The sequence below is a fragment of the Triturus cristatus genome, chromosome 4_2 (genome assembly GCF_964204655.1).
Source record: "Triturus cristatus chromosome 4_2, aTriCri1.1, whole genome shotgun sequence".
Lineage (NCBI taxonomy): Eukaryota > Metazoa > Chordata > Amphibia > Caudata > Salamandridae > Triturus > Triturus cristatus.
In genome coordinates, this window is record NC_140586.1 from 315,574,192 (window position 1) to 315,599,561 (window position 25,370).

Genomic DNA, 25,370 nt, shown 5'->3' on the forward strand with positions numbered 1-25,370 from the left:
AGCGTGGTGGCTGACTCACATGGAGGCATGGAATGGCTGAGCAATATTCGGCTCGATTCCAGACCTCGTCATCGAGTCCGACGCCAGCAGGTCAGGTTGGGGCACCCGATGTGGGGATTTCTCCACCGGAGGTGTTTGGTCATTATACAAGCAGAACCTCCACATCAACTGCCTAGAGCTCCTGGCGAGTTCCTTTGCGGTTCGTTGTTGGACCAGGAACAGGGTGCGCTCATGTGTCCTCCTATAAATTGACAACATTTCTGCGGTCCGTTACGTCAACCACTTGGGTGGTCCTCGCTCTCGAGCCTTAGCGAACCTGGCAAAAGACTTCTCGGTTTCTGATTGGCTCATCATATCTCTGTGACGGCGGAGTATCTTCCCGGCCAAGACAATCAGGTGGCGGATTGGCACTCGAGGCACCTCCACAATTCCAGTCTGGGGAAACTGGATCCTCAGGTCTTCCGGTGGTTGGAGAACCTGTGGGGGCTATTCTCAGTGGACCTTTTTGCTTCGCGCCCAGACCATCAAGTCCTACGGTTCTACAGTTGGAGACCGGATCTAATGGCTTTGGCCACGGATGCATTTCTCCAGGATTGGAGCCAGGAGAAGGGTTACGGGTTCCCCCGTTCTCAATGATTACAAGAGCGGTGGCCCAGATTTGCCGTCAGGAGGCAGAGATGGTAATGGTGACCCTATGTTGGAGATCGGAAGTTTGGTTTCCGGTTCTTCTGGAACTTTCTTGGGATTCTCCAATCCTACTACCCCTGTTTCCTCACCTTCTTCTGAACCCGGAGAGAGTACAGCACCATCTGGTAACCCGGGGTCCTCTTCAACTGATCGGCATGGCGGCTTTCAGGCAGCGATGGTCGCTCCCGGGCCTTTCGGGACCGGCTGAGATTCTCCTGTCAAAGGCTTGGGCAGACAGCACCACCAAACGTTATCGGTCCGCCTGGATAAGATGGATTCATTGGTGTCTTCGAAGGGACTTGGATCCCGTGGTCGCAGGAGTTGTTCCAATTCTGAACTTCCTAGCAGACTTGGTGGCGGAAGGTCTGGCGTACCGCTCAATCAATGCAATAAGGTCGGCAGTTTCTGCGGGTCACAGCCCGATTGATGGGGCTTCAGTGGGGGAACACCCTTGTGTCTGCAGGCTTCTGTGAGGTATTCGCTTTTCCTCCCCCTGGAACCTCTTCAACTGATCGGCATGGCGGCTTTCAGGCAGCGATGGTCGCTCCCGGGCCTTTCGGGACCGGCTGAGATTCTCCTGTGAAAGGCTTGGGCAGACAGCACCACCAAACGTTATCGGTCCGCCTGGATAAGATGGGTTCGTTGGTGTCTTCGAAGGGACTTGGATCCCGTGGTCGCAGGTGTTGTTCCAATTCTGAACTTCCTAGCAGACTTGGTGGCGGAAGGTCTGGCGTACCGCTCAATCAATGCAATAAGGTCGGCAGTTTCTGCGGGTCACAGCCCGATTGATGGGGCTTCAGTGGGGGAACACCCTTGTGTCTGCAGGCTTCTGTGAGGTATTCACTTTTCCTTGCCCCTGGAACCTCGCTACTCAGCTCTATGGGACGTCAATTTGGTTGTGATCCTTTTTCTGTCTTGGCAGCCGAATAATTATCTTTCTCTAAAAGAAATCTCGGCCAAACTGGCAATGCTCCTATGCTTAGTCTCCTGCAGGAGAGGTTCAGATGTCTGGGCGCTGGATGTTACAGCAAGAGTTTTTTCTACGGATGGAGTAGGGTTCACGGTGGGGCGCCGCACTAAATCACTTACCCAGACAGTCTTGTATTCGACCTTTCTGGATGTCCCAAAATTGTGTGTCATGGGCTGCCTCAAGTCATATGAAGAGAACTCAAGGGTGTCACCCTCCGGGCGAGCGTCAACTTCTTATTGTCCTATGAAAACCGCACAAGGCTATCTCTTCCCCCACTATAACCAGGTAAGTGCGTTGGGTCATGCATGAAGAGGCATTGACACGAAGCAATCTGGGGCTCATTCAGGAGGGGGTGCGATGGCTTCGAAAGCTTTTTCTTTGGGTACCTGTCTGGAGGACTTGATGCGGGCAGCAGATTGGTCCTCGGACTCGACCTTCAAAAGATTTTACTTCAAGCCTGTAATAGAAGTTGCTCAGTTAGTGGTAGGTAATCTTCAAACTAGCATAATCTGAGCCTCCGGTCCTGACATAGAATAGAAATTTGCCTAGCACCGTAAAGGGTAAGTTTCAATTCTGTTAAGGACAAGGAGGTGAGGATTATTACGTATGATGTTTGTACGCAATGTTGAATTTTTGCAGCCTTCGGGCTTGTTTTTTCAGTTGAGACCTTACGCTGTCTCTGTTCTTTCAAGAAACGATAGCTCGAAACAGGACAAGTGATGGATTAGCGTAACTCGCGCGAAGAAAGAGGAGGAACCAACAGAGTGAAAGGACTATGTACTGTTTATGGACACTATGGAAGGACTATTGTGTTGGAGACCTCCCTTGGTGTCATGGGAGTTGATCTTTTTTACTCATGTTTTCTACTTATGTTCCATACAAGTTTTTTATGAAATATGTCTTTCTGGTGCTACGAAATTTGGTATGTTAATAAAGCAGAGAAAGACAAAGCATAATCCTCGCCTCCGTGTCCTTAATAGAATTGAAACTTACCCTTTATGGTTCTAGGCAAATTTCTATTCTGTATTTATTTCTAAACCCATTTAGAGTTTCAGAAAATCTTTTCTGAATCAATAAAAGGATTTAATACATTAGAAAAAATGATTAATCATTAAAAAAAATCTCTTATGTATCGAATCAGATGGGCTGCAAACTGTAAAAATCTTTGCACATCCGACCCCAAGTTCTTGGCTCTGTTAAGGGAACAACACAAAAATAATGTTGAGCAACACGATATTCTCAAGAAAGTCAGGGTGACTACTGACATTGGAAAGGGCAGGCCAGAAAATATAAATGGGTAAGGATGGTAAAGCTGTCCACGAAGCATGGGACATTTGTCCTTACAACAGCCAAGAGGCAACATGTAAAAAATGGGCATGATGTATTAAATTGGCAAAGTGTTTTGAGATGGTTGCATTGTAGTGTGCACACTACCAGCAATGTACATTATCTCACTATACACCTAATGAAAGTAAATTGTGCTAGTGTTCCTTCTGGTCCTTGTATTAGCACTGATGACATAAACGACATGTAGGTAGTTTATATAGAATGTCACACTTAGTGTTTCGAATAGTGAAGAAGATATGGAAAGGTGAACACTACATATACTTTTTTTTTTCATTTCAAAAGAATTTTATTATTTTAGAGGAGCAAATAAGGACATAGGATACAAGCAAAAGTGATACAATTTATATCAGATAAAGACACACAATATGTTAGATTGAAATTAAATAATAAGAAACACATCCTTAACATTCATTAATCTGCAGATATCAGATAAATAAGTTAATTAGGGAAGAAACAATTGATAGCCGGCAGAAGTAATTATCAAAAGTATCACCATCAGATAGTAAATTAGGGATGAGAGGAAAAAAGAAAGGAAGAAAAGAAGAAAAGACGGAAAAAGTAGGAAAGAGATGAAGAAAGACAGGGCGGAGTGAAGGAAGAGGAGAAGATTTCCAAAGGATTCACCCAACATACAAGACAACATTAACCAGACAAATCAAAAGGATATTGTTCCACCAACCCCTCTGAGGCCAATTCCATGTACGTATCTAAGGCTTTCCAAACACCAGTAGATATAGAAGGAGAGAGATGAGCGTGATCAACTGACGTATGAGCACTTCGTAAAAGGAAACCCAAGCCCACCAAGTATGGTAAGAAACTGAAGAGAAAGATTTCCACTCCATGAGAATTACTTTGACTGCAATAGTCAATAAGAGATCCAACAATTGTAATTCCATGGAATCTAAAGGCAAAGGGACCGGGGCCGCCAACGGGCCTAAAAGAATTAATGGAAAAGAGAGTTGAAACTTAATATTAAAGATAATCATGAGGTGTTTGTGAATTAAATCCCAAAAGGGTTGGAGAAGGGAACAATCAAAGAACATATGTTGAAAATCGCCTGGTGAAAGACCACAACTCCAACACAGATTGTCTTCTTTGAGATTTAGCGAATACAAACGAATGGGAGTCCATTGAAGAAGATTAACAGAGAAAAACTTAGATTGCATTAATGAGGGGGCAATTTTGTTACGAAGAGAAAGCTTACCAATATCTTGCCATGTGTCTGAAGAGATATGATCGGTAACACTATGGTTGAAATGATGTAGCCATTTTTGCTGTGCGACAGTTTGGGAAGGAAGTGTAGAGGACGACAAAAATTTGTAAATCCTAGATGCTACATGACCAGTCCTGATCCATAATTGAAAAAGCGTAATCGTAGGGGAAGAAGGATGAAGGTGCACTTTAGCAAGTGCTACCTTTATCTTAAGAAAGGTATAAAAATCTAAGTTAGATAAAGAAAATTGTTGAGCTATGGAAGAGAAAGGGAAAGGATCATTATTGGAGTCATAGAGATGTTTAACAAGTGAGATACCTTTCCCAGCCCAATAAGACATCAACTCTGGATCAATATTAATTTTGATTCTAGAATTCCGCCAAATAGACGACCATCTGGTTTTATGCAGTGGAATTGCCACTTTCTTATCAACCTTGCGAACCGCAGCAATAGTGTCTAAAATAATAGATCGAGAGAATGGAATAGAAAGGGTGCTCGTGGTTAAAAAAGAGGCAGTCGGCAGAGGGGAGGCCAATTCTTGTTCTATTAGCAACCAAGCTGGAACATGAATAGAGGGAGAGGAAAACCAGAGCGCACCCTGAGACGCCAGAAAAGCAGATTGATATTTCCCCCAATCAGGAAGATTACAGCCTCCCATATCGTAAGATTTCCGTAAAAATTTATAAGCAATTCTAGCCCTTTTGTCATTCCATAAAAATTTGGAAGTAAGTAAATCAAGTTTGTGAAATAAGGAATCAGAGAGCTTTACCGGAAGCATAGAAGAAACAAAATTAATAATAGGTGTTATCATCATTTTAAGAGTCTGCAGTCGACCCCACCAGGAAATATGCTTCGGAGACCAAGTTTCTAAAAGACGTCGCACCTTAAGAATAGTTTGAGATTCATTATAAGTAACCGTAGCATAAAGGGTGGAACAAAAATAAATACCCAGATATTTTAGTTGTTTAGATTGCCACTTAAAACCCGCCGAACCCATATGAGAAGAGAAGCAGTAAGCATTTAAGGGGAACATCTCTGTCTTATCTTTGTTCAGGGTATATCCTGAAACCTTTGAGAAAAGAGAAATCGTATCAGAGATAGCAGGGATGGCCAGTGCAATATCATCAGAGAAAATAAGAACATCATCCGCATAAGCAGCTGTTTTTATCTGATGAGACCCAAAAGAGAACTCCTTAATGTCTGGATGTAAGTCAATCATTCTGAGAAGAGGATCAATGGATAACAAAAATAAAAGAGGAGACAAGGGACATCCTTGCCTAGTACCCTGGCGAAGGTTAAAAAAGGACGACGTAGCTCCATTTACTCTTATGTTAGCTCTAGGTCGGGAATAAAGAGACATAACCATACGGATAAAGGAATCACCAAGATTGTGTGCACATAAAACAGCTCGTAGAAAAGGCCAAGAGACCTTATCAAAGGCCTTTTCAGCATCAAGGGCCAAGGCCGCCGCCGGGAGATTGGATCGCTTAGCTGAACCGAGACAAAAAGTACGGATATTATCACGTGCAAGATGACCCTTTACAAAACCTGTTTGGGAAGGATGAACCAATTGAGGAATAAAGGATTCTAAGCGTTTAGCTAAAATTTTAGCAAAAATCTTAGCTTCCATGTTAAGAAGAGAAATAGGACGAAAATTTTGGGGTCCGAATGATCTTTTCCTTCTTTGGGGATTACTACAATAGTAGCATCAGCAGCAGAACCAGACACAGAACCATCTTTAATAAAAGCATCAAAGACGGATTGAAGCTTTGGCACAATCACAGACATAAAGGTTTTATAAAACAAAATAGGATATCCATCAGGACCTGGAGCTTTACCGGAGCGAGTAGCTTTAATTGCAGAAATAATTTCGTCAGAGGTAATCGGGCCATTCAAAGAGTTATTATCTTCCACCGATACAGTTTTCACAGGAACTGTCTTTAAGAACTCTTGGCATTGTTCAAAAGAAGATTGGTTAGAGGGGGTATATAAATTATTATAGAAATCTCGAAAGACCTCAAGAATTTCTTCAGTCTGAAATTTTTTCTTACCAAGATGATCATTAATAGAAGAGATTTGGGAAGATTTATAAGAAGATTCCTGGAACTTAAATGTAGCCGCAAGAATCTTGCCAGCACGGTTTTTTAACACCAACTTCTTAGATTTCTGAGCCTGAAGACCTATATGAGCTCTCTTAGTGACTATAGTATTGTATGTATATTTTAAATTCTTAATAGATTGTAGGCAAGATTTATCTTTAGATTGTCGAAAAAGAGATTTCTGACTTTTAATCTCAGCTGCTAAGTCCATGAGTTCCTTTTTAATGGCAGCGTTTCTCCTTGACATACATTTGATGACCTGACCACGGAACGTGCATTTAAAAGAGTCCCAGAGAACAACAGGGGAATCGACTGAACCAACATTCTCAAGGAAAAACGTCTCAATATCATTGGAAAACTCTCGAACCTGGGAATCATCATGTAAGATTTCTGTGCTGAGTCTCCAAAACACTACATATACTTTTAAACATAACTTGTCTTAACAAGGCTTGGAGAGGAACAGTACATTTAGACCTTGTTACTTTGTTTCACAGTGAAATGCCCTTGCCTGTTGTACTCACCCGGTGCATCTTCTGTGGTCCACGGCTCTGTTTGAAAGGGGAGACCACCAGATGATTCACTACCTGGGGTGCAAATCCCAGTGCCGCAGAATCGATGCTTGCGAAGCTGCAGGCGGGAGCCGTGATGCCGCTTGAAAACCCCGGAACACTAGGGCGAGAACAGACACACTAAGTACAACTTATGGAACTATTAAAATGGCAGAAGTGGTGTAAATTTAGAGGTCTGTGTTCTTGGATCAAAGACTGCATTTAAGGAGTGGGCAGTTGAGGTGTGCTATGTATGAGAAGGCCATGTGGTTGGCATAGTATGCATCTTTTCATATGGAAGTCGAGTTTGTAGATCGAGTAGTGTGATGGAGCGGTAAGGAGAGGACATTTGGGAATTGGATGTATGATATTAGGGACAGAGCTTAGATACCTGGTTGTCCTGAGTGAAATTTTGTAGAAGGTGCCTTATAAAGATGAAAAGGGTGGGAATATGGAGTGACTTTAATCTTTGAGGGACTTTGAGGAAATAGGACCAGAGTCCCTGCCGATCCCAAACCCTCATTGCAAGAGTGCACATGGGCCATAGTTCTTCTTGTTCTTGTGTAAGGTGATCACATTTTTTAACATACAAAATATTCTTGTTTGTCTCTTTTGCCTAATCAAGCTTCTGCTTCCATATTTTGATTTATTTTAATAGAGACAATGGTTGAATTTTCAGCAATTAGGACTAGAAGGACATCTCATAAACCTAACAGTCTTTATAAAATGTTCTAGAGATCTGAGAAAAGGTGTGTCAGTAGTGGTGCACATTTGAGAATATCGTCAGTTCTTTTAAGCCATAAGATTGTGAAATCTAGTTTTCACTCATCAGCCCCTTCATGGTAAAATGTAGTGTGTTCATGTGTTGACAAGAACTCCCAGCATGTCTAACGAACTATCATTGCCATACATTTTTTTTATCTGAGTAGGGCACAATTCTGCATCTTCATTGATACGGAACAAGAGACATACTGAATAAACACATCTGTCGCCTTAAAGTTGTTTGATTCACTTTGCCTGATCACAGATATATTTAGGAAACACCCTCCTGGCTGTGGTTCTTTTTTCTGGGATTGTGATCTTTCTCAATTTATTGAATATGACTATGAAAGGGGAATGTCCTAAACAAAAAAGCGCATTACCATACCTAAATGAGACATAAAGACACTTCTACACCCCTGACTCAAACTTTGAACTGCCAAGGAAATGGGGAAGAGGAAAGTTGCATGAGGGGTAAGAAAGATGAAGCAGAACTTCTGGGTATGAAAACTAGGATCCTTTTCCTGCTACATGTTCATCCCGCTCCTCTGGCATGACTGAGGAGACAATCCATCTGATACTTAGACACTATTCTGGAACCCCCAAAGTGCCCTGACTAAAGGAACCTTAAAATTAACCACATATTTAAATTCCCTGAGATAATGTCACGTACCCCACAAGGCTCACCTGTAGCTTGCGGAGTTTTCTCACAGAGACGACATGAGCTATCGCCCTCAACCCCACCTCACCCCCGTAGGGAGCTAACACCAACAGGGATAGAGATGGATTGGGGAAGGTAGCCAAAGGTAGTAGGAATGAGGAGTGGACGCGCCTCCCTGCGATGAGACCGCTGTGTATCAGCCTAGTAAAGGAAACAAGGGAGACCAGTTAGAGCAGGGACGCGCAAACCCCTATCTAGGTTACCTCTCATGCGCCAGGGGGCTCGGATAATTACCTGATGAAAGAACGCGCGTTGACCCAGGGAAGAAGCCACTCTGATAAGTGCTCCTGCACGTCCTGCTTCCTTTCCACGGAAAGATGGAGTGGCAACAACTAGTATCCTGGCGCCAAGGACTAAAGTACACACAGCGCTCTGATTGCGGTGAAAAGAAAATGGTAAGCTCTACTGCGCGAGGTAAAGGAAAATTAAGCGCTCCAGCGCGGTGTCTGCAATGGCTTTGAAGGTACTCCAGCGCGTGCTTGCTACACGCCCTCCAGAAGGGTTTCTCCGTGAAGTTGTGCTGTTTCCCCTGATAAGTGGTGCAAAGGAAAAGAACAGCGCTCCTGCGCTATGAAAACAGCATTCGCTCCTGCGCGGTGTCAAAAGGAAAGCCCCAGCGCTTCTGCGCTAAGAAAAAGAAATAACATGCGCCCCTGCGCGGTGTCAAATGAAAACCCAAGCGCTCCAGCGTGGTAACAGTTACGGCTCTGGCAGTGCTCCTGCGATATCTGCGAAGTGCCCCCCAGGAGTACTTCGGCTTGGAACTTATGCAATGTCCCCAAAGATGCTCAAGCCTGGTGCTGGTAACTTGCTCTTGGAAACGCTCAGCAGAGCGTCTTCACCAGGTCCAGATAGGCGCTGTTGCGCGGTGTCCTGAACTAGTCTCAGAACGGTGACCCAGTACGCAGTCCGCCGAGTCCTCCGGATGTGTACGAACCTGCGTAGCGGTCTGGAAGGCAGAGTCGACGGAAATCAGTAGCAGCGTTAATTCGAAGCGCTGATCCGCGGGAACCGTCGTGGTTAAATCGGCGTTCCCCGGAAGCGCTGGTATGACGCAGCAGTGGTTCCGGTCTGAACACTAGACCGCTAACTGCCAGCTGTGTGTCCGTCATCACCATCCGATCCCGCATGCGCCTGAGAGGTAACGCGCAGCGGAGCCGGGAACCATGACAGGTAAAAACCTTAGAACTATCCAAACTTTGCAAAATCTATCCAAAGTGATGAACTGAATCTATGAACTTCATTGTTTGTATGTATGTAAGTATGTATGTATGTTTATTTGCATGTTTAGAGCAAGTTAGTGTCGAACAGCTCCATCAGTCCTCGAACAGGGCTGATGATCATTTACAAGAGATAAGTTATGCATAGGTTTCTATTTTGTGGGCAATTGCTTTTCCTTCCAAAATGTCTTCAATTGCAGTCTGTTGATGATTTGGTGCTGTTCGCCTGAGGTGGTAATCTTCTTGGCCATGTATGCAGGATGTTGTTTCTAATGATGTGAAGGTGATACAGCTAGTCATGGTAGCCCACCACACGACCAGACTATTCTACCATCACAAAGATGACTTTCATTAGAAAGCAGAGTACAGTGGATTAACCCCTACACTGTGGGCCCAAGGACATGCTGGACTCAGACAATTGGAAATGGGATAGAGGCAAGCCCCCCATCTTGAAAAGTTGAACACAGTTGTTGTGTGCTGAAGTTTTTGATACTGCTTGATATCAAGTGCAAGAACTTCCAGCTTGAACACCACTGATACATTTTCTACCAGATCTCTAGAGAATTTCGTAGAAACTGTTAAAGTTTATGTGATGTTCTTCTAGTACTAAGTGCAGAAAGTTTAACTACTGTCCTCATAAAAATAAATTGTGCAATAGATGTAGCACCCAGTCAGACTCCCTAAATAGCCTTCACGGCCTGATTAAAAGTAGGGCCCGTTGGATGCGATAATTAATGGTTCGATTAAAGATTGACATCGAGGTGTTCTGCTATCAAATGTGATAACTATCATATTTTCTGAGTTTTTTTTGCAAAAAACGTGTTTTTGCTGCTTACTGCTTCAAAATATCACGGTAGATACGGGGCCTTTTTCGTTTAACAAAGGATGCGATCTTTACCACACCTGGTGCTTACTTGGTGCAATAAACATCTCACCACTTGTAATTGAGATCCCTGTACAAACAGACGTTTACGCAGGGATCTTAATTCAATGAGCCACTTATGAGCAGGCCCTAAGTGTTGCATCTTGCACTACAGGATTGGAATAAAGCTACAATTGTAATTTTTATTGAAAAACTGCAGGTGAAGTTTAAGGTGCTTATATTTTTTTGGGTGATATGATTAGCTCTTCCCTTAATTTACATTCCCTTATGTTTGGGGGTGTCGGATAACTGAATATGCTTTGCCCTACTTGGATGTATTTGAAAGATAAAGAATAGCAAAAGTGATAGACAATTACTTTTATGTTTTTGTGTTTTGTTTGCATAGAAAGTTGCCTGCTAGTTCAAATAAATTGAGGAAGATGTTCTGAAAAAATACTTCAAAGGAGTAGAATGTTTTAATGGAGGCTGAAAACACATTATTTCTGAAACATATTGTACACATGTGGCATTTGAATGAATCTAAGCCAATCTTGCATGACTACAAAACTGTTGATATTTGATGTTGATATGCTTTCTAGTGTTCGAGGTGTGATTTAAGAGGAAAATGTCTGAAGGTAGTTTTATGAATTTGGATAACGTCTCTACATGTAGAATTGTGCAAGTACAAATGAATTTAATAAAGGACTTAAAAAATTATAATTTTGAATTCAAGTAGAAAATAGATGTGGAAAGAGGTGATAGTTTCTCACTGATCTGTTAATTATAGTTGAGATTTCTTAAAGCTGGTCCGCCACATGGCCCACAGTATCAATAAAAACATATATAAAGGAATATAAGTGGTGTGTTTGAATACATACTCCCTCCTAAAATTCAAAAACGCACTTCTAGAGACACCACTGGGTCTGTTGTTCTGGAGATGTCCTCCCACATATGCAACTCCAATGGGTGGCCTATTGATGAACTCCATTTGCACCAATAGCTTCTTGGGATATGAAACTGGCCTCCCAACTTTAACATTCCCCTCTCAATGGTCAGTGGTCTTCTCCTATTTGAAATGCTCCAATTTTGGAGTCTAAGGCTAGCGGCTGCCCTCCTGTTATGCTCCTCTCTTATGTTTTAATGGTGGGTTCCCTATCGCAAGCCCCCACTGTCCAAGTTAGCACATGGCCTTGCATCAACACCACTCCAGTATCCATTTTCAGAAATTAAGATGGCTTTTCTCAAGCTGCACTCCCCTTAGAAGTAACCAATGGTCTTGTTCTCCTTTTTGAATGTGATCACCTTACACAAGAACAGTTTACGTTTAATTAAACAGTCTCCACAGTACTCCAACCTTTAACATGCCCCAGAGATGTCCTCACATCTTCCCTCCTGCTGTCTCAATGGCAAATGATGGCTTCCCTCAACAAGGCTAGACTAGAAATTATAATCAGCCCAGGCCTAAATGTTCAATCCACTCCCACTCTGCAGGTGACAGTAACTGGGATGGGGACATGACAGCTTGGTTGTTTAATGGCAGCCCATGCGCGCATAAAGCAGCCACCACGCAGCAGCCCTCTTAGAAATTGCAGAGTGGCAGAATAGCCAGTCCGGCCTTGACCCCCATCCTGACACCTCTCTGAATCTGAGAATGTCTCCCTTCTACACGCCCTCTCTGGATCTATAGATAGCCTTCTCCTGGATGTCTCCCTAGTTGGCCTCTGAACCATACTGATGACCCAGATGCATGGATGCTGCAGTCGAGTCTCACCTTCTCCTCAGCCTCGATTCGGCAGATGTGCAGGTTTTGTTTAAAGGCTGGGGCAGGGGCTTGTCCACTTTAGGAATCCGGTCGATGATTACAACAGGAATCTGAAAGAGAGAAGATGCGTGTCACTTCACATCACAAGAGGTTTCTTCAGTCCGAAATTAAGGATTTCACCTTCGAGAAGACCCTTTTGTGGGGGCTTCAGGCACTTGCTGGCCATGATAGCCCGGGATGAGGCGGAAGCGGGGGCAAAGCCTTACCCCCCCCCCCCCCCCCACCCCTGGGGAATGAGAGCAATCAGGCTGGCAAGGAGAGAGCAGGGTGCCCAGCAGACAGAAATGGATCAATACCCGGAGCCAGAAGTGGACCCCTGACAGACAAAAGGGGAGACCTTCATGAGCTGCTGGGACCCAGGGGGCACAGATCCTAGTGGGGATGGAGGCCTCCAACGTGAACATACAGGCCAAGATGGATTCCGTTTCTATGGAAGTGAACCTGCTGCGGGTTGATCTCTGAAAGGTGCCTGAGTGGTCCTTAGCGACGGAACAACACATGAACAAACTTCAGAAGGAGGTGGATGCCCTCAGGGCCCCGGTTGCAGAATCATGGTGCAAATTCAGAAAATGAAGATGCGTGCTGAAGACGTGCAGTGCTGCTCACATCGCCGCAACCTCTGTGGAGTTCCCTGAGGGAATGGAGGTTACAGATCTGGAACTCTTCCTTGAGCAATGTGTCCGAAAGACATTACAGGTGAACAGTCTACCCCTGTCTTTGTGGTTGAGCATGCGCATAGGGCTCTGGGGCCCCCACCTCCACGGGGTCAACCGCCAAGAACAATGATTGTCAAGATCCTTAATTATAGGGACAGAGAAGCTATCCGGCAGGCTGTCTGCCGGTCGGAGGATCCTGTTATTGAGGAAGGATCTATTCAAATCTTTCCATACTACATGCGGTGAGTGTAGCAACTCAAACAAACATTTGGGGGTGTCAAACAAAAACTGAAAGCCATGGGCCTAAAATGCAAGCTGCTTTCCCAGCAAAGTTTAACGTGTTGCATGACGGGAAGTCTAATTTTTTCACGACCAATGAAGATGTATGGGACTCGCTAGAAATCTGGGGAGATGGCCAGATCCCGGCGCCTGCATTTGGGAGGCCCCAGGCGTGGACAATGAAACAACACCTGAATCAGTCAGTGGGGAAGCGACGAGGGAGGAGTAGGAAAGCGCAGAGCTCTGCGGCCCAAGTGGTGGTGAGACACAATGGCACTTGGATGTGTTGAGTCAGAGATTGGCATGAGAGGTGGTGAGAGCCTGGGTAGAGGCAATCATGCCTGCAATCTCTGTTGAAAGCAGCTCTGAGATAGTGGAGGATACACCCGAGCTGGCCGTGGCTTAAAGATGGCTGTGTATGTATACAATTGATATACCCACTGATTTGGTGGGCAGAGTGGACCTGCTGCTCTACAGACCCACCATGGATGCCACTGTAAGACATGGGGAGGGTGAGTGGCTGCTGCCCTGGAGGGCTAATGTTGGGGGTTGAGCGGCACTATGTGTTATACATCACTGTTCAGTTTGTGCCTTGTTACGTGATGTGAAATATGCTGCATGGCACAATGTTAGAAGGGGAATGTTGGATCTCCCTGTTTCCTCCCTGTTGGGTACTTTAAGTTGTTGTTGTTGTGGGTGTGTTGGGAAGTGGGTGGTACATCTTGCTGAGTGAGGTGTGGTGCAAGGACCACGGTGTGGAGTGTGTGTGGTGCGTCCTGAAAAGGACAGTTTGGGGCTTGAGCATGCTTTGGATTGTCCACTGTTGGGGAGGGAGGAGTTTCAGTGTTATGCAGCATTGTTCTTGGACAAGATCTGCGATGCGGTGTATGGTGAATGCGTGACCCGACTGAATCCCTGTGGCATAGGTTGGGGAGGGGGGCTTGGCCTGGGCCTGCTGAGGGAAGCGAAGAATGGATGAGTGATAGGGCAGGATGCTTCAGAATGGCTACCTGGAATGTGTACGGCCTGAACACCTATGACAAGCCATACAGAGTGAAGGACTATTTGCGCAGAATGGGATGCAGATCGCAATGTTGCAGGAAACACACCTCCTTGACAGGGAAGTACAGAAACTGCAGAGGAAGTAGAGGGGACAACTTTTTGCTGCTACTTATTCGAGTTACATTTGGATGTCCCCAAAAGTCCCCTTTCAACTCCAAAGTTTCAAGGCCCACATTGAAGGGCGTTTTGTGCTGGTGCACGGTTAGCTCTATGGGGTGGAAATATGTTTTCTTAATATATATGCACTTAATGTTATATTGACCAAGAGTTTTTCGCATGATGGAGAGGGAGCTGCTTCCATATGATGGGATACCACTGATAAGGGCGGGGAACTGTGCGTTAGAGGACTGTTGGCTAGACATCTCCCGAGGCTGGTACCAAACCCAATATGGTAGCGGAACTTAAGGTAACAATGGAGTGCTTGCATTACAGGAATATTTGGAGAGAGACCCACCGAACATCATGCAATTTTCCTGTTTCACCCTGGCCCATGGTGCCTGCAGTAGGCTCGATAGGTTTCTGGTAATATAGGGCTGTGCACCTTAGTTGCAGGGGGTTCTGAGTGTGGTTTCCTTTGAAACATGCACCATTGATACTGGACAATGCAATGAGAGGGCAGCGCCCAAAGATACCACTTTGTCGACTTCGGCCTGAGGTGCTGCAAGACCCTGTGTTCCGGAAGGTGACACGGGAGGTGCTGTTGGGGTACTTCAGAGCCAATTGGGGCTCGACTGCGCTTAGGGATATGGAATGGCGCACTCTGAAGTTGGTGATACGGGAGACTGCATGTCAAGAGTAGGGGCCACTAGGAGGCGGTTGGAGCAAAGCCTTGAGGAGGGGGAATCGCTGTGCTCCATCTGCCTGATGAGGATCAATGTGGGTTCATGCCGGGACATGGAACTCACATGAATCTGAGACGCCTCTTTCATGTACTGCATTTGGTTCAGGGGTCGGAGGCGCAGGGCGCTCTCTTAGCGCTGAATACTTAAAAAACTTTTGACATCCTGAGCTGGTTCTTTCTGTGAAAGGTAATGAGATGCATGGGGCTGGCACAAGACTTTCTGTCCTGGGAACGTCTGCTATACGCCAGACCTACTGTGAGAGTGTGAACGGGTAACACAGCGTTGAGGCTGATCCAGCTATGGCTGCCCTCAGTCACCACTTCTTTTCACATTGGCGATGGAACCACCGACGATACTCCCGAGGCAGGATCTCCGCGACTTGGACATATTAGTGGTAAATCGTATGTACATAGTGTCCATGTACGCAGATGATACGTTTGTTTACTTGAGCTGACCTGTGCCGATGCTGCTGGGTGTCCTGGAGGACTATGGGTGGGCGCTGGGACTACGTATCAATAAGCAAAAAACGATTCTGTTTCCCCTGGGGCAACTGGCGGGATGCCCAGCAGAGGAACTCCCCCGGAGGGAGCTCCTATGGGAACTGGTGGAATTCTGGTATCTGGGTATGTATATTGCACATACATCGAGTCTTCAAAATGAGCTTAATATGGGCCGCATTTTTGTCGGCCTACATGTGTCAGTGGGATTCTGGAACACACTGCAGCTCTCGGTGATGGGCAGGGTGGCCCAGAGTAAGATGGTCCTTCTACCCGATGTCTCTACGTCTTGCAGAATTTTATCTGTGACATACCGAGGTCCACATTCACAGTGCTGAACAGCCTGCTGGTGTCCCTGGTATGGGCGGGCAGGAGAAGCAGAGTTAAACTTGATCTTCCAAAATGAGACCCTAGTAAGGGTGAAATGGGTCTCTCTAACTTCAGCTGTACTATATAGCAGGCCAACTCCAATATGCCGAGTTGTGGTGCTTGTAGGACGGAAACAGGGAAAAGAGGCTCCTGGCTGGGCTGGTGGAGAATAGTGACCTTCCCGAACACCTGATGAGTGCCATGAGGGTGTCACAGGACTTCCCATATGTGGTGCATCAGGTGGCAAAGGTCTGGGAATTAGCAGCGAAGCGTGTGATGCGGAGACCCCCATATGCTCGCCTGCTCCCACTATGGTTGCTGCAGGCCTTTCAGAGGATGCAATTGCTCATGGATATGTCCCAATGGATGGAGGGTGGCTGTCACAGATTGGGGGATCTCTATCTGAATGGGTCCTTTATTAACCCCTTCAGTGCCCCGCCCTTTCCCCGCCCTGTGCCGGCCCTTTCATTAGTGGGCGGGGTTCATGACGAGATAGTCTCGTCATGGGCACAGCACAACCGCGCTCCATGACGAGACCATCTCGTCATGGGCACTGAAGGAGTTAACCTGGCTGATGCTGCCCTCCTGTTTCACGTTGGATTAGGGCAGTTTCTACAGTATGCCAAACTCTCACACATGGTGTGAGAACTGGACAGACTTCCCGGCGGAGCAGGAGAATTCATTAATGCTCACCACGATCTTCGACCTGGGAACTAGTAGGGGACTTATATACCACTGGTATGCAGCGTTGAAGGGAGATAGGCGCATTGACTTGACATGACTTGACATGACATGGCAGCAGTTCGTACTAGCTGGTTCGGGGACTTTGAAGAGTAGCGTATAGATGGGGAATGGAAATGCATGCATGCCCAGATGAAGGAAATGGCTAGCAATACCCGCTTTAACCCCTTTTATGCTCATGACAGAGCGGTTTCGTCATGAGCCACGGTGGGAGTGAGTTCATGACGGAACCGCTCCGTCATGGCACACTCATGGAGGAAGAGCTGGCACTCCCCCCATGGGCAGTCCATCCAGCCCCCACAAACCGGGATAGCAGCGCCGACGTCATCAGGAAGCCCTGGACGCGCTGGAAGCCATTTGCTTCCAGGCGTCTGACAGAGTAGGTAGGTGTTCCTGCTCCGGGGGGGAGGGGAGAGGGGGGATTCTTTGGCCATCGAGGCATCAGGAGAGAGGAAAGAGTTTTTCCTCTCCCCTGATGTCTCTTTGAAGGGCATTTATGCTGCATGATCAGGCACAGTGTCACGATGGTGCAGCACAAATGCCTCCACTAGGCAGATCGGCCTGTTTTTTTTGCCTTTCTGCCCCCCCCCCCCCTCACAAGGCACCAGGGATGAATTATTTTAAATCGAAGCGACCAAGGGGCACTTCCAAAGGGGCTCATATTTTGTGCATATTTTTTCTGCCCTCCCTGGGGTCAGATCGGCCCGTTTTTTGGGCATTTCTACCCCCGGGGGTGCAGAAACCCCCACTAGGCACCTGGGATGGTATTTTTTTTTAATGGAAGCGACCCCTTGGGCAAGGGTCGCTTCCAAAGAGGGTCATATTTTGTGCATGTTTTGTATGCCCCCCCCCCCCCCCCCCCCCCGGGAGCAGGTCGGTCATTTTTTTTTTGCTTTTATGCCCTCAGGGGGACAGAAACCCCACTAGGAACCAAGGATTGTGTTTTTTAGTGAATGGAAGTGACCCCTTGGGCAAGGGTCGCTTCCGGGGGGAATACATTCACTGGATGCTTTTTCTGCCCCCCCCCCCCCCCCCGGGCAGGTTGGCCCTTTTTTGGCCTTTCTGCCCCCCCGGGGGGAAGGGGACAGGTAACCCCCTTAGACACCATATGTAATCGAAGCGGCCCCTTGGCCAAAGGTCACTCTGAGGGGGTTAAATTATGTTTATGTATTTTCTGCCCTCCTGGGGACAGATCTGCCCCTTTTCTTTGGCCTTTCTGCCCTAGGCAGGAGGAGGGAGGCAGAAAACCCTACTAAGCATTAGGGATCTATTTCTTTTGCAAAGGGGGCAAATTCCGGTCTGCTGTTTTCTGCCCCACCTGGGGGACAGATTGGCCTGGCAGAAAACCCCACCCAATCCCTTGGGCAAGATCACCCCCAATTTTTCTCGGCTCTATTTGAAGGCCCATCTGGCAGATTGACCATTTGGGTAGTGACATAGCATGCTATAATGTTAATTGTTTTATTTCTTGTGAATTGCAATTGTAATGTTTTATTTCTCCTTTTTATTCTAGTTCAAGAGTTTTGCTCTTTAGACTGTTCCAGGTTGCAGTTTCGTTACTGGTGGTTCTGCAGTTTGTGTAGTTGCATGTGTTTGGCAAGAGAATTTTCTTTGTACTATTTACTCTAAATGAGCTTCATTTTTCTGCATGAATGTGTTGTTTGCAAATGGTGTAATAATAGCAGTATGTTTGGCTTCTGTTTTTTGAGTGTCAACATCTTTTTGCATTAGTGCTCGATGTGTATTTTGTTGTCTTATGAGTAACTGGTTTTGTTTTTCTTTCTAGTGGGATATTGTTGTTTTTGCTGTGTCCCTGCAGAGTAGGTGCTGGTGAGTGTAGCTATCTTTGGCAAGTGAGTCATATTATTTTGGAGTATTTAGATCTTTGTGCTAAAGCTACATTTTGTTTATTACTTATTTTGCAAAGTGTTTGTTGTTGTCGACTTGTTTGTGAAGTCTCCTTTCTTTGAAAGGACTATGGCTAGCCGCAGGATTACTGCTCATCAGGTTGTTGGTATGCTTTTTGAGTATTCCTCTGGCCATGGTTCAGAGACTGGCTCTGCATCTGAGGCAGAGGAGGCAGTGGAATATTCTGGCAGTGAGTTTTCTGTCCACGAGGAATCATGGGATGATGAAGTCACTATTAGTGCAGATGAAGTGCCTGTCTTAGAGGAGGACACTGATGTGCCGATAGTGCACCAAGAGGCATCTGGGTTGCAGCCTGGAGCTGCAAGGCCTCCATTGGAAGTGGTGAGCTCTGGGTTGCCCCAGGCAGGGTGCAGCCGACATTGCCAGACTTTAATGGTGTTCCAGGGCGTAGAGTGGATACTGAAAACTATTTGCTAATACATTTTTTCAGTTCTTTATGGACAATGGATTTTTGACAGAGATTGTTGAGCAGACTAATTTGTATGCTGAAGAGTTTTTGAGGGACAACAGTGCCAGCCTTAGGCCCCACTCTAGAGCTACCCGGTGGACTCCCACAAATCTGGAAAACATGAAGAAGTTCTTGGGTTTAACGTTTTTGATGGGCTTGCTAAGGAAGCCATCAATGTCTTCATATTGGTCTACTTGTCCCTTGATGGCAACAGCTATATTTCCGGCAGTCATGAGTCGTGATAAGTTTTTGCTTCTGCTTTGGATGCTGCATTTTGTCGATAATGGTTTAGCGTTGCCACGAGATCACCCTGATTGTGACCAACTTTTCAAGATTTGTCCTGTCATTGCTCACTTTGTAGATCGATTTTCTGAGATCTATGCTCTAGGGAAAGAAATAGCTGTGGATGAGTCTTTGGTCTTGTTCAAGGGCTGCTTGGTCTTTAGGCAATACATTCCTAGCAAGAGGGCATGCTATGGAATAAAGCTGTATATGCTGTGTGACAGTAGGACTGGATATGTCTCTAATTTCAGGGTGTACACCGGAAGGGATTCCAAGATTGACCCCCCTGGTTGTCCGTTCACTTTTGGAGGGACTGAGAAAATTGTGTGGGGACTTGGTAGAGGACTTTTTAACAAAGGTCACAATTTATATGTACATAACTTCTACACTTTTGTGCAGTAGTTCAGGGAATTGGTCAAAGTGGACACTGTTGCTTGTGGCACAATCCGCTCTAACCGTAAAGGTTTCCCAAAAAAACTGGTTTGTCAAAAGCTTGTGCGGGGACAGTGCAGTGCGTTGCGTAACGAGGAACTTCTAGCTGTAAAGTTGCAGACAGGAGAGATGTCTACATGCTGACTACCATCCATGATGAAAGCACTTCACCTGTGACTGTTTGGGGTCAAGTTGCTGAAGTGCGCAAACCTGTGTGCATTTTAGACTATAATAGACATATGGGTGTTGTCGACAAAGTAAATGAGAGGTTGGCACCTTACACTGCTCTTCATAAGGCTTACATTTGGTATAATAAGTTGGCTATCCATCTTTTCCACTTGGCAACCTTTAATGCTTTTGTTCTATTTAAGGATTGTTGTCCTGCATCAAAGATGACTTTTGCTAAGTTTCAGGAGTCTGTAATAGGCAGCCTTGTTGTAGTGGAACAGGCAAGTGTTCGTAGAGTTGGAGTGGTGGAGGATGTGGCTAGAATGAAAGATTGCCACTTTCCTGATCAGATTCCTCCCACACCCTCAAAAGACTTTCCCAGTAGGAGATGTAGAGTGTGTTGGCGAAGAGGTACGTGGAAGGAGACTCGTATGTACTTCCCCGAGTGCCCTTCTAACCCTGCGCTGTGTATGCTTGCTTGTTTTAGAATGTACCACACGTAAAATAATTTTTGGGAGCATCCATGAGTAGTAAAGTGAACTACCTAGTCAGTATTATTTAAACATTTTGGTTCAGTGGACTAGTGCTTGGCAGGTGGTGTGCGTGGACTGGCGCTTGGCAGGCGGTATGCGTGGACTGGTGCTTGGCTGGGTGTGTGTGTGGACTGGCATTTGGTTGGGTGTGTGCAAAACCAGGTCATTTTATGATAGCTAATTTTGAAGTCACCACAGTATGATTTGGTCCATTTCCTATTGCGGCCACTAAGCCTATCCACACAAGTGAGGTACCATTTCTTTCGGGAGACCTGGGAGAACGCTGGGTGGTAGAAAATTTGTGTCAGCCTGGTGATCCTACAACTTTCCTACACAAAAGTTTGAGAAAGATGAGATTTTTTCAGCAAACCTTGAGGTTTGCAGGGTATTCTGTGTAGGGAAATGTTGGGGGAGCCTCCCAAGCCATACCTCACTGGACTCCCCAGGGTATCTAGATTTTAGAAATGTGTAGGTTTGGTAGGTTTTCCTAGATGGCCGCTGATCCCGGGGCCAAAAACCCAGGTGCCCCCGCAAAACCAAGTTGTTTTATGATAGGTAATTTTGGTCTCCACAATACGTTTAGGGCCCTTGCCTGCAGCAGGTACTTGACCCACCCACAAGTATGAGGTACCATTTTTAGGTCTCGCCTAGTGTTGCAGCGCACGCATGCGCTGCTCGCTCGGTGAGATTTATTGCTAACAAGGACTTTCAGAAGAGGGCTTTAAGCCCCGCCCCTCATTTCCATTGGCTGGCGTCACCGTTTATGCTAAATAGTGGCCTGCCATTAGAAATGGGGTATTTTGGTTGCAGCCCTTTCGCTTTTTGGTCCGGCCCATCCGGACTGGATCGCCTGCTTCACGGCTGTCGTGAAGCAATTTCTTATCTCAAGGAGGCGTGATGCAAAAATAACAGGCGGGAATGGCGAGCGCTTGTTACTTAACACACAGCGCTAACTGGCTGTAAGGAAAGCACAAGACGCTATACAAACCGAGCCAAGCCTGCGGAACGTAAGCGCATACATAAGTATTATAATTTGTATTATTATTTTTTATGAAACCATAGAACTGAAGGTCAAGGAATTACTCGCCCAGTTTTATGGGGAATAGCAAAACCTGAAGCGTGAAATGGGCCTGTGTGATTCCTCCCTCCATTCCATGTAGCGCCTAGGGGCGATGTCGCTTGCTGGGGGCGTAACAGACCATGCCATAACGTAACTAGTGGGAGACAGAATCAGGAGTGCGTTGGGCCAAGCTGGGAAGAGAGCGTTAGAAATATTAACGGACACATTTCATCTGCCGTGCCCTAAAACGCACAGCTTTCCGACGAGGCGCTATAATTTATGATGGGAGGTTCTCTATGGCGCTGCGACCTCTGGGGACTATTCGACTCCGTGATATATTCACGTTGGGTGCTACTATTGCGCTTTGTGTCATCGCGGCTGCCTCGCTGCACTGGGTGTGGATTCGTGCAGGTGGGGGCCAGAGATAGGGCTTGGGAGGGGCGGATGGTACAACATGACTCCCACCGGAGGGAGATGAGGGTGGGTGGGGCAGAGGCTCAATACACATGCAAATGTGATGTATGGGGCACCACTGAGAGAGTTTTGGTGGGTGGCGGTGGGGGTCACGGAGGGGAGTGGGTTCTGGGAAACTCTCACCACCGAGTGAGGGGGTGGGGTGCATGGGCACGGGTCAGCGCCCTCTATAAGTCCGGCCCTGAGAGAACAATCACTAATGTCACAGTGCGGGGGTGCTCTGGGGTAGGATGTGACTGGATGGGTCTTACCTTAATTAAACACTGCGGGTCGCGCCCTCCTCTTCGGGGCGTGCCGTTTTCGGAACTACAATCCGCGTGCCCTCACTGGAGTGCCAGACCAGGGGTTTTAGACCTTCGTGCTTCGGGGCTCCAGGGGTCCTACAATCCTGGGACCCAGGGGTCTGGGGACTGGTGAGATAGCAGGGCTCCGGGATCTGACAATCCAGGGGTTTTCAGGGCAGGCCTGGGTTTCTGGGGTCCGGGAGCTTTTTAGCGGCAATTCACTTAGTGGAGTGTATCACCGTCAACCGACACGCCTCAAGGCGCTTTCTAATGGACAGCACTATATAACCTCACACCTTACAACCATGCAGAACAAATGGAGTAGCATATTACAGTACTACCCAAAAGAGCTTCGAGGCTTTATGAGGGTTCCGAATCGCTATACATTTGCTACACTATTACCAGGAGATGGAGGGCAAAGAATTTAAAAAATGGCCACGGCGATGACTGCCAGCAGCGAGGGCGGTCACAGAAAGCCACACTTCTCTATTCCAAGAAAGAGCCTCTATTCCCTGCCCTGTAACACAACAGTCTTTTCTTACCCACCCCTCCCCGCCGTCTCTCCCACAAGTGCTTCCTCTGTTCTGGGCAAGCAGCCCTACCCTCTCCTCCTGTCGAAAAACTGGTGGAAAATAACGAGCCAGGACTCACCCTCAACAACGGCTTCTGTGCACTAGGCAGAGCAGACAGGAGGCCTGTGTCCACTCTGCTTACCGAGACCCCACTCAGTGGCAAAACTACTATAAAACAAGGGTTCTCTGGCATACACCCTTCAAATCAGGTCTGTTCGACTATGTGTGGTCTGTTTACAACACTGACTTGCAGGATAAAAACATGAATTTAGTAAAGTTCTTCACAGGGTCAAACAGAGTTAAAAGATAGCACTGTACACTTTAACCGACATTTGTGTAGCAGCGTTTAGGGAACCGACAGCCTCTGGCTAAGAGGAGCATGTATTATGCTCCTAGGGAGCAGAGGGCTTAAAGCAGGGCTGTCTCTAGTGAAACCAGCATTTGCAATGCAATAGGTCTCGCATTTACGTGAGTTTAAGCTATTGGCACTGAAAATGACAATGCGTTTTAATGATGTTTCAAAAACCAAAACATAAATAAAAGGCATTGTCATTAACAATGCCAATAGTTCAAACTTGCGTAAATGCGAGACCTGTTGCATTGCAAATGCTTGTTTATTGGGAGACCTGGGGGAACGCTGGGTGGTAGGAAATTTGTGCCAGCCCGATGATCCTACAACTTTCCCACACAAAAATGTGAGAAAAATGTGATATTTTTCAGCAAAATTTGAGGTTTGCAGAGTATTCTGGTTAAGGAAACATTGGGGGAGCAACGCGAGCCATACCTCACTGGACTCCCCAGGGTGTCTAGTTTTTAGAAATGTGTGGGTTTGATAGGTTTCCCTAGATGGCCGCTGAGCCCGGGGCCAAAATCCCAGGTGCCCCCTGCAAACCCACATCATTTTATGATAGGTAATTTTGAAGTCTCCACAATACGTTTAGGGCCCTTTCCTGTTGCGGGGACTTGACCCACCCACATGAGTGAGGTACCATTCTTATCGCATGTCTTTGGGGAATGCGAGGTGGGTGGTATTTTGTGGATCCACGCAGATTCCAGAACTTTCCATCACAGAAATTAGCGGAAAATGTTTTTTAGTTTTTTTAACAAAGTTTGAGGTTTGCAAGGGATTCTGGGTAACAGAACCTGGTGAGAGACAGACAAATCAACCCCTCCTGGAATCCCGTTGGTGTCTAGTTTTAAAAAATGTATAGGTTTGCTAGGTTTCCCTAGGTGTTGGCAGAGCTAGGGTTCAAAATCTACAGCTAGGCACTTTGCAAAAAAAGGGTCAGTTTTCACAGTAAAAATGTGGTTTGTCCGTGTTGCGTTTTGGGCTGTTTCCTGTCACGGGCACTAGACCTATCCACACAAGTGAGGTATCATTTTTATCGGAAGACTTTGGGGGATGCGGGGTGGGTGGGATTTTGTGGATCCACGCAGATTCCAGAACATTCCATCACAGAAAAGTAAGGAAAATGTGTTTTTGTTTACAACATTTGAGGTTTGCAAGGGATTCTGGGTAACAGGACCTGTTGAGAGCCAGACAAGTCCCCCCATCCTGGATTCCCCTGGGTGTCTAGTGTTTAAAAATGTATAGGTTTGCTAGGTTTCCTTAGGTGCCAACAGAGCTAGGGTTCAAAATCTACAGCTAGGCACTTTGCTAAAAAGGGTCCGTTTTCACTGTAAAAATGTGGTGCGTCCATGTTGCGTTTTGGGCCATTTCCTGTCGCGGGCACTAGACCTACCCACACAAGTGAGGTACCATTTTTATCTGAAGACTTTGGGAAAAGCAGGGTGGGTGGAATTTTGTGGATCCACGCAGATTCCAGAACTTTACATCACAGAAATATGAGGAAAATGTGTTTTGTTTTTACAAAGTTTGAGGTTTGCAAGGGATTCTTGGCAACACAGCCTGTTGAGAGCCAGACAAGTCACCCCATTCTGGATTCCCCTTGGTGTCTTGTTTTAAAAAACCTATAGGTTTGCTAGGTTTCCCTAGGTGCCGGCAGAGCTCGGGTTCAAAATCTACAGCTAGGCACTTTTATAAAAAAGGGTCAGTTTTCACTTTAAGAATATGGTGTGTCCACGTTGCGTTTTGGGCCGTTTCCTGTTGCGGGCACTAGGCCTACCCAAACAAGTGAGGTACCATTTTTATCGGAAGACTTTGGGGAATGCGGGGTAGGTGGAATTTGTGGATCCACACAGATTCCAGAACTTTCCATCACAGAAATCTGAGGAAAATGTGTTTTTTTTTTTACAAAGTGCGAGGTTTGCTAGGGATTCTGGGTAGCAGAACCTGGTGAGAGCCACACAAGTCACCCCATCCTGGATTCCCCTGCATGTCTAGTTTTCAAAAATGTATAGGTTTGCTAGGTTTCCCTAGGTGCCGCAGAGCTAGTGTTCAAAATCTACAGCTAGGCACTTTGCAAAAAAGGGTTCGTTTTCACTGTAAAAATGAGGTTTGTCCACGTTGCGTCTTTGACGTTTCCTGTCACAG

At 46.2% G+C, this 25,370-nt stretch overlaps 1 protein-coding gene across 2 annotated transcripts in view; it reads right to left on the bottom strand.

Moving 5' to 3' along the window:
* Nucleotides 1-25,370, bottom strand: part of LOC146833779 (uncharacterized) — a 324,308-nt gene that overhangs the window by 150,575 nt on the left and 148,363 nt on the right. For both annotated transcript variants that reach the window (XM_085601650.1, XM_085601651.1), the window contains exons 2-3: nt 12,198-12,298; nt 6,838-6,985 (exon numbers count right to left, since the gene is read on the bottom strand). In XM_085601650.1, coding sequence (XP_085457776.1) covers nt 6,838-6,985; nt 12,198-12,298 — 249 coding nt within the window. The remainder of the gene's footprint in view (nt 1-6,837; nt 6,986-12,197; nt 12,299-25,370) is intronic.